At 45.7% G+C, this 9,081-nt stretch overlaps 2 protein-coding genes across 4 annotated transcripts; one reads left to right on the top strand and one right to left on the bottom strand.

The window, feature by feature from the left end:
• Positions 1-97: 97 nt before the first annotated feature.
• Positions 98-6,652, top strand: mettl23 (methyltransferase 23, arginine). 3 transcript variants are annotated; one of them, XM_007573873.2, is made up of 5 exons: positions 98-1,009; positions 1,537-1,641; positions 1,733-1,970; positions 2,051-2,135; positions 4,042-6,652. In XM_007573873.2, the coding sequence occupies exons 1-5, from the start codon at positions 908-910 to the stop codon at positions 4,277-4,279; spliced, it is 768 nt and encodes a 255-aa protein (XP_007573935.2). In that variant the 5' UTR covers positions 98-907; the 3' UTR covers positions 4,280-6,652. The 3 variants fall into 3 exon arrangements, with proteins under 3 accessions (XP_007573935.2, XP_007573934.2, XP_016517180.1); XM_007573872.2 differs by lacking the exons at positions 1,537-1,641; positions 1,733-1,970; positions 2,051-2,135 and adding exons at positions 2,624-2,728; positions 2,820-3,057; positions 3,130-3,214; XM_016661694.1 differs by lacking the exons at positions 98-1,009; positions 1,537-1,641; positions 1,733-1,970; positions 2,051-2,135 and adding exons at positions 2,640-2,707; positions 2,816-3,057; positions 3,130-3,214.
• Positions 5,145-8,679, bottom strand: LOC103153083 (uncharacterized). The gene is made up of 2 exons (XM_007573871.2): positions 7,964-8,679; positions 5,145-6,473 (listed from the first exon to the last, which is right to left on the bottom strand). The coding sequence occupies exons 1-2, from the start codon at positions 7,989-7,991 to the stop codon at positions 5,671-5,673; spliced, it is 831 nt and encodes a 276-aa protein (XP_007573933.1). The 5' UTR covers positions 7,992-8,679; the 3' UTR covers positions 5,145-5,670.
• Between the last annotated feature and the right edge of the window lie 402 nt (positions 8,680-9,081).

Below are 9,081 nucleotides of genomic sequence, written 5' to 3' on the forward strand. Positions count from 1 at the left end.
AAAATTGCAGTGCGCTGATTGGTGTTCGTCATCTACGAAGCATTCCCGCCCATTAATGTTATTGGCTGCTACCTTCAAGACCTACCCGGAGGTCGGAATGTTTATTTCATATTAAACGCCATCGTTCTTTATGTTCAAGCGAAATAAAGAAAAGCTTGACCTTTTTGGACGTTTAATAGTATAATATTTAGATCAGTTATTGAGCACAACTGTTGGCAGATCCCTCTGTTCTTCCTGCTCCAGCTAGAACACAGTGAACGACATTTCCAGTAAACATTGCGACTTTCGAGGAACAGGAACGCACCAAAAACACTGGGCGGGATTTACAACGAGACAAACACATACTCTGCTCGATTTACTAGCCAATGTAGAAAGCGGCGTGCTGCGAAGGAGAACTTACCATTTTATTTCAGCTTTCTTCTAAACTTGCTTTATTATCTATGCATTACTGCTACTGTTTTATTGTTAACTTATTGATTTATCCTAAGTGATGTTGCGATGTCTAAACCAAGATTCTATGCTAAATTTGCAACCAAAGTGACAGGTTTTGATTGATAAAGTTTCATTTTTGCGCATTACCAAGAATTGATCATATAATAATAATTTGTTTAAATTTATAATAATTCATACTTTTGCTTCGCATATTTATGCTAATTATGATTACCAGTGATACTTAAAAAGAAAACTCTTCATCATCGATGTTTAGCACCTCTAGCTGACTCACACACCGGCTAATTGCTACGGAACGGACCCCTCAGCTAGCCGCGGAAGGAGCTACCAGCGTGGCTGTCACCGTCATAGACATAATATGTCTATGGTCTCCGCGATTCTCCCATCAAAATAGCGGAGTTCAGATTCACTCAGTGGTTCTGTAATGGTTTAGCTTCAGGGTTAGTTGGTGGACATTATGGAGGAGAGCGGAGAGCAGGCGGGGAGCGCAGCCTGCAGAGTTTTCACCTTTAAAGACGCGAAAAGCCCAGAGGAGAGTCTGAGTGTCTGCATCCCAGAGGTTTGTCCCTGCTGCTCCACTGCCTGTTATATCCAGGGCTCCAGGCTCCAAAAAATAATTACGAGGAAAAAACTGCATGGCAATACAGTCATTATATTACCAGAATAAAGTTGTAATTTTATAACTCCTTCACAAAAAGTAATGAAAATAAAAAGAGGAATGTTGAACATCTTGTGAAATTATCCTGCAGTTTTACAAATAGTTAAATATCTGTAGAATTCTTAGCTTTTTTTCCATTAAAACAACATTTTTTCTCCTAATTTTATGATTTTCTGTTGACATTATTGCACCTACTACTATTATGACTTTATTCTCGTAATAAAAACAAAATCTCAAAGTCTGGCCTAAATACTTTCACATCAATATAAACAGATGGTGATCTCTTATTGTTTTTTTTGTTTGTTTGTTTTTTAAAGAAACATCTGCGAAATGAGAAACAATTTCTAAAGTTTGAATTTGAAAGAAGACGCTGTTAGAGCTGAGTTATTAAAAGTTCCTGTTCGGTTCTGACTGCGGTGCTCCCTCAGGTTCTGGACCCTCAGTATGGGATGTATGTGTGGCCCTGCGCCGTGGTTCTGGCCCAGTACCTGTGGTTCCACCGAGACCAGCTGAGAGGCCGGGCGGTGCTGGAGGTACGGGTACCCAGAAGGAAACCTTCTGGCCTTTGAGTTTCAGGCCAGTTTCTGACCCCGTGTTGACCCGTGTCGGCCCTCCTGTGCTCAGCTCGGCGCCGGTGTGGGTCTCCCCGGCGTGCTGGCGGCCCGCTGCGGCGCCCGCGTGTCGCTGTCGGACGGATCGGACCGGCCGCGCTGCCTGGAGAACGGCCGGCGGAGCTGCGCCGCCAACGGGCTGCGGGACGTGGGCGTGCTGGGCCTCAGCTGGGGGGACGTGACCCCGGAGCTGCTGCTGCTGCCCCCACAGGACGTCGTCCTCGGCTCGGACGTCTTCTACGACCCCGAGGGTCGGTGTGAGAGTCGGAGATGAAAGCTCGCTCCTCCTTGTCGTGGCGTGGTGTGGCTGAGCTGCTGCTTCTGCTTCCAGATTTTGAGGATGTTCTGGTGACGTTTGTCTGCCTGCTGAGGAAAAACCCGGAGGCTCAGTTCTGGACGACGTACCAAGTGAGGAGGTACGGCTGCTGCTAGCTGCTAGCTGCTGCTGCTGCTAGCTGCTGCTGCTGCTAGCTGCTGCTGCTAGCTGCTGCTGCTGCTAGCTGCTGCTAGCTGCTGCTGCTGCTAGCTGCTGCTGCTGCTAGCTGCTGCTAGCTGCTGCTGCTAGCTGCTGCTGCTAGCTGCTAGCTGCTGCTGCTGCTAGCTGCTGCTAGCTGCTAGCTGCTGTGAAATATTTAAATCGGCTTTTTATTTCTCAACCTCAGGTTTGAGAACATTTATCCAGATTGGATCTATCAGGTGGTTTAAGTTAAAATCTCCAGAAATCAGATCAGAAAATGATGCAAACCTGCGACAGGCCAGGAGTTTGTTTTTATCAGGAGAATAAANTTTAAAGAAACATCTGCGAAATGAGAAACAATTTCTAAAGTTTGAATTTGAAAGAAGACGCTGTTAGAGCTGAGTTATTAAAAGTTCCTGTTCGGTTCTGACTGCGGTGCTCCCTCAGGTTCTGGACCCTCAGTATGGGATGTATGTGTGGCCCTCCGCCGTGGTTCTGGCCCAGTACCTGTGGTTCCACCGAGACCAGCTGAGAGGCCGGGCGGTGCTGGAGGTACGGGTACCCAGAAGGAAACCTTCTGGCCTTTGAGTTTCAGGCCAGTTTCTGACCCCGTGTTGACCCGTGTCGGCCCTCCTGTGCTCAGCTCGGCGCCGGTGTGGGTCTCCCCGGCGTGCTGGCGGCCCGCTGCGGCGCCCGCGTGTCGCTGTCGGACGGATCGGACCGGCCGCGCTGCCTGGAGAACGGCCGGCGGAGCTGCGCCGCCAACGGGCTGCGGGACGTGGGCGTGCTGGGCCTCAGCTGGGGGGACGTGACCCCGGAGCTGCTGCTGCTGCCCCCACAGGACGTCGTCCTCGGCTCGGACGTCTTCTACGACCCCGAGGGTCGGTGTGAGAGTCGGAGATGAAAGCTCGCTCCTCCTTGTCGTGTGGCTGAGCTGCTGCTTCTGCTTCCAGATTTTGAGGATGTTCTGGTGACGTTTGTCTGCCTGCTGAGGAAAAACCCGGAGGCTCAGTTCTGGACGACGTACCAAGTGAGGAGGTACGGCTGCTGCTAGCTGCTAGCTGCTGCTGCTGCTAGCTGCTGCTGCTGCTAGCTGCTGCTGCTAGCTGCTGCTGCTGCTAGCTGCTGCTAGCTGCTGCTGCTGCTAGCTGCTGCTGCTGCTAGCTGCTGCTAGCTGCTGCTGCTAGCTGCTGCTGCTAGCTGCTAGCTGCTGCTGCTGCTAGCTGCTGCTAGCTGCTAGCTGCTGTGAAATATTTAAATCGGCTTTTTATTTCTCAACCTCAGGTTTGAGAACATTTATCCAGATTGGATCTATCAGGTGGTTTAAGTTAAAATCTCCAGAAATCAGATCAGAAAATGATGCAAACCTGCGACAGGCCAGGAGTTTGTTTTTATCAGGAGAATAAAGAGAAAAAGGTTTAAAATTTAAGGAATGAAGTCGTTTTTATCAGCGGCTCTTTGTTCTGCAGACTCCAAGCTCAGTAAGTCCTGCTGCTGATAATCTGATGTTGATGGATTGAAGGATGAAATATTTCCTTATTAATAAATCTGATAGCAAAGTATAAACAAAAAGCTCAACATTCCTGGTTTTTATTTCAGATTGTCTCTTATAATTACAACTTTATTCTAATAATATTTTGAGTTTCTCTCATATTGTGAAATTATTTGCATTCAACCATAATAATAATAATATAACAATATTCTCGTATTATGTTTGTGACTATAATATTTACTGTCATGTTCTCCCGTCGGTGTTTCTAAATGAAATTTGATTTAATGAGAAAGTTTGACATCTTTACCAGCAGACCAAAGTTTCAGTGCCAGTGCTAAAGTGTCTGACCTCTGACCTCTGGTTGGCCTTGCAGCTCTGATTGGTCCCTGGAGGCCCTGCTCCACCGCTGGAGGCTGTGCTGCGTCTCAGTGCCGCTGGCGGACTTCGGTGCAGATGGGTGTGAGCTGGCTGGGTCCGCCCTGCCGGGCAGCCACACTGTCCACATGATGATCATCAGCAGGAGGTCAGAGGTCGACCCGCCGGCCCAGGGGTCGCCGTCTGCTCCCAGACACGCAGCCTGTCGCTCAGCTGCTCAGGGAAAAACTGATTGAAATGAAAACATGAAGGCAGATTCAGGAAATCTGGGAGTATTTCTGGATTTGACTGCAGATTTTAAGTTTTCTCAGCTCTGTGCTTCCTGTGGCCAGCAGAGGGCAGTGTTCCTCTGAGAACATGAAAGGACTTCCTGTTTCTGAGAGACATCTTCCCTCCTTCCTGAACAGATTATCCACATTTCTGTTTCTGCAGATTAACTGGAATATTAGAAAATGTTTAGTTTGGTTTCATGCAGATCTTCCACAGCCAAACGGTAACGCTGCAGGCGGCGTCCGGTCAGTCGGTCGGCAGGCGGCGTCCGGTCAGTCTCTTTATCTGCTGTAAATAAATGAACGTCTTGCAGGTCCGTCGTGTGTTTTCTCCTCTGCAGACCCTTTAGAAACTGTGGAACCTGATCTGGGATTATCTCTCTGGTTTCAGAGTTTATAGTCAGACACTCGGCCTCCTTATTATTTGCTGTGTTGCAGAAACTACCAGATGAATTTGTCTTTCTCCTCATCGTGTCTCATCCATCCCAAAGCTCAGTTGCTTTCATTTCTGTTTTTTGTGACGGACTGACATAAAGTCCCACAGATGTTAAAAATAGTTTTTACAGAAAAAGTGAACAGTGTTGCTGCATTTAATGGTCCTGAAGCTGCACTCAGCTTTACTAGAAACTCTTCATTTACTGGAGAAACTGAGTCGTTTCACTTCACCGTGTTTCCCTCTTACTTCAGTGACATCTTTAGATTCTGTAACAAACATGATTTTCCCAAAACTGCCTTCCGACGGATTTATGATGAAAAACATTCATGAAGCAGAACTTCGATGTTTCTTCCTGCTAATCTGCAGGATGATTGGAGTAAAAACCAGAACGAGACAGACTGCTGCAAAGTTTTTAATTTGGTTCCAACAGGATGGTTTACAGAGCAGAACCGGGTCCAGAAACCACCAGAACAATCTTTACAGTACCGAGCAAAACCCAAAAACTCCCAACCATACAAACATTTCAAACCATTTTATCCAGGAAACTCGACGTGTTTCCCTTTGAGATCAGTTTATAGAACCAGAACAGAAACATTCAGATGAAGGAGTAAAACCTGACATCCAGGACCTGAGCCTTGTTAAAAACTCGTTAACGTTCAGAAGGAGAAACATTTTACCAGAAATAACAATAACAGGAAGTTCTCACATTTCAGCTAAACTGTTAACTAAATGATTACATGTTCTGGATGAATAAAATCGTATCATCTGATCTTTAAATACATCAAATAAAGGTTGAAGCAAACAGAATATGATTAATATGATAAATGAGAAGCGACAGCCTGGCTGAGCTTGGAGCTCATCGGATCAGAACCGGTTTGTGCTTTTCGGTCGAACCGTTTGGACCTGATGAAGCTTCATGACGTTACTCTGAAACGTTCATGAGGCCTTTAGTGGCAGCAGACGCAGCCGTTTCTATCAGCTCTTTCCCACAGCAGAACAGGAAGTATCCGACTGCGATCGCGACGCAGCACAGGATCAGCACACAGACTTTTGTTGGCAGGGAAAAGTTTTCCCACTTACATCCTCCTTTCTTGCTGTGAGCCTCCAGCATCTTGTGGGTGTAGCAGGTACCGCCAGGCCGCTCGTTGATTTCCTTGATGACTTTCTTGATTTCTTCTGGGACATCTTTATTTATTTCGTACGGCACCAGGGGGCACGGATTTATAAGCGCCCAGAGTTCTTTAGCGTTATTTCGGAGACTTTCTTTGAGCATCCCATCATTAGATTTAACGTTCTTGAACACAACAACCATGTACTTCAATGCCTCGTCACCAAAAGTCTCTTTAATCTCCTCCACCATCTTTTTCTCATCATCGATCACTTTCTGCCTCTGATTTTTACCTCCGTCCTCTGATGGGTTTTGGGTCATCACCAGCAGGAAGACGTGGCGGGCCGACGTCGAGATGTACTTCTCGCCCCTTTCAGTCATCTTGCTAATATCGTCTGAGTCACACAAACTCCTGATGTCAAAGAGATCCATGTGTAATCCGTCCATGGTCACAGAGACACGCTGGTCTTTGGATGTACAGATGTTGACCCAGCAGTCAGCTGAACGATTAGAGGATTCCTGTGGTGTTTCATCAGCGTAATGCTCGATGTCTTCGATGAGGCTTTTGGTGACCTTGCGGTCTGTCCCCATCACCAGGACCCTCAGCTCCCGATTCTCTGATGGAGGAAGTGGAGATTCGGTCAGTGCGTCTGAATCACTGCTAAAAGACTCTGACCTGAACATGAAGCAGATCTGAGGAACTGCTGTAAGGCCCGTCAGGAACCTTTAATGCTGCTTAATGTTAAGCATATTTATTTAAAATGTTGGTGTTTTTCTCCTTAAAGCTTAATTTTCATGTCTTTTCAAGTCATTTATATGAAACTAAATGTGTTTGAATCCTGTTTAAGGTCGACTTTACAGAGAAACAGGTTTATAGGATGAAGAGATCGAGTTCATTAGCCCTGTTTGTCTCTACAGAAAGTCCAGAGCATTTAGGACGGCTTCAACCACAGGAAGCAAAAAATCAGTCGGCTGATTCAGACAGACGGACGTTAGAAAAGTTACATGGACTCAAACTCAGATCAGTTTACACATTTTACATTCTAGAGAAATAGATAAGAAGGTCAAATTAAAGTTTATGACGAGAGCAGATAGAGATGTGCTGAATCAATCAAATAAAACTGATCAACTAAAATTCCTGATCAAAGGATCAGGAATTTTAGTTGATCAGTTTTATTTGACCAGGATCTCGTTTTGTTGGATGAACATTAAATCTGAAGCTTCTCTGATTCGGTTTCCTCTGATCGTCTCTCTGTTGTTTCAGAGTGATTTTTACTCTGGTTGGAGTTTTAACGGTACATCAGGGTGAAGGAGTGTAAGGGCGCTGAAGTGAAGGCATCATCGACGCGCCGCCCCCTCCAGACGGGGTTTTGACGCCCCCTCTGGTGCAGCGCCCCTATGCCTTGCATACCCACTTTTTGCGCCACTGCGTCCAGACAGGAGCGTGGCGTCCCCTCCCTCCACCCTGTGGGGTCTCCCTAGGTGTGTGTGGCAACACAGAGACACACACACACACACACACACACACCAGAAGAGTTTAGAGAGACCAATCAACTTGACACTCGTGTTTCTGGGACATGAGTTCCTCTCAGTCCAGCCTCCTGACCCGAAGAACGACCCGGGTCAGGAATCGAACCAGAACCTTCTGGCTGCAGGGCGACACCTCTACCAACTGCACCACTGTGCAGCCCCTTAAATATGGATATCATAATAAGAAGACATTTAAAACTTAGCATTTTTTCTGTTTTTTTATGGGATAAATTATTTTAATTTCTACATTAAAAGGAGCAGTAATATTTTTAGATCTATCCATATTCATCTTCTTTTAGGTTTTAAAGTTTTATTTTAAGTCTAGAAACAAATAAAATGCTCACTTTAAAAATAAGTTACCTCATTTAAAAGGGAATCAAAATGTTTTATGTTGAAAAGGCTGCAGAGACCATCATCCTGTCCAAAAACATTTATGAATCAAGTCTCAGAACAAGCAGATCTAAAGCATCCGATTCTAACATGTTGCACCCAAAATGCACCAAAATAAAATACAAAACTCCTGCAGAGGAAAAGCAGCAGCTGCAGGAATCATGAGAGGAAGAAGGAAACAACTCACTGCATCCAAAGTAGCTCATCCTGGACATCTGCTGCGGCAGGCGGTCTGGATGTGATGGCTTTCATTTCTGATCCTCCTTTAAATAGGCCGTTTACCTCCCTGACCCGACCCGACACATCACCTCTCAGCTATTCAACGTCAGAAAACATGTATCTGCAGGCAACAGAGCAGAAGCTGGATCCATTCCTGAAAAACATTCCCTGAGGTAGGGAAGAAATCTCTGCAAAACACACACACATAGACACACACAGAAACAGACACACATAGACACACACACTGAGGCATACACACACACAGTTGTGTTTTCATAACTTGTGGGGACTTTACATTGACTTCCATTAATTTCTACAGCCTAACCCTAACCTTTAACCTTTACCCCAAACCTGACCATCACAGACCTAATCACTAACAACAGTTTCCCTCATGGGGACCAAGAAAATGCCCCCACAAGGAGCCATGGGCCCCATAACCCCATTTTGTAGACAGAAATAGGATCCCATAAGGATATAAAAACCTGGTACACACACACACACACACACACACAGGGAGAATTTAGAGAGATAAATTAACAGTCATGTTTCTGCCGGATCAGCTGCGCTAGACGCCAAAGTCTCTGGTCCATCAGCGTCCAGGTCAGAGGTCAGAGGTGACACTGACAGAAACTGACAGTGAGCTCTGTGACCAGGGCTGTGCAGAGACCTTTGGAGGGGCTCACAGTTAAAAACGGGCACCTTTTTAACTTTGAGCAAGATCTTAAAACGCTGAACAGCAACATCCAACAACCCATAATAATCAATAACCTAATATTTAATCAGATCAAACTGTTTCATGTCATCATGCTAAGCTAATCTAGCCCTGATTTAATGTTTCTGTTTCTGCTGATCTGAGGCTGAAGCTGCTAAACAGACCAGAGGAGAGAAGGTCAAAGGTCATGAAGCTATGGAATAAAAACGTGACAATGTTTTACTAAATAAGCCCTGATAATATCAGACTGTTTAACCTCCAGAACAACTTGGCTGCAGAATTAAAGACCAAAGAGCTCAGAGGGTTCACTCTACATCAGTTTTCTATGTCAGAAACTCTAGATCTACAATTATAAGACTGACATATCAAGGGAA

This window comes from Poecilia formosa, unplaced genomic scaffold (genome assembly GCF_000485575.1).
Source record: "Poecilia formosa unplaced genomic scaffold, Poecilia_formosa-5.1.2 Scaffold339, whole genome shotgun sequence".
In the NCBI taxonomy this organism is placed as follows: domain Eukaryota; kingdom Metazoa; phylum Chordata; class Actinopteri; order Cyprinodontiformes; family Poeciliidae; genus Poecilia; species Poecilia formosa.

What these genes read in the sequence shown, in the direction of transcription:
- mettl23 (XM_007573873.2), top strand. Translation starts at nt 908, where the DNA reads ATGGAGGAGAGCGGAGAGCAGGCGGGGAGCGCAGCCTGCAGAGTTTTC. An exon ending in TGAGTGTCTGCATCCCAGAG is followed by an intron (nt 1,010 to 1,536) that starts GTTTGTCCCTGC and finishes GTGCTCCCTCAG; the next exon opens with GTTCTGGACCCTCAGTATGG. An exon ending in GAGGCCGGGCGGTGCTGGAG is followed by an intron (nt 1,642 to 1,732) that starts GTACGGGTACCC and finishes TCCTGTGCTCAG; the next exon opens with CTCGGCGCCGGTGTGGGTCT.
- LOC103153083 (XM_007573871.2), bottom strand. Translation starts at nt 7,991, where the DNA reads ATGTCCAGGATGAGCTACTTTGGATGCA. An exon ending in GATGAGCTACTTTGGATGCA is followed by an intron (nt 6,474 to 7,963) that starts GTGAGTTGTTTC and finishes TTCCTCCATCAG; the next exon opens with AGAATCGGGAGCTGAGGGTC.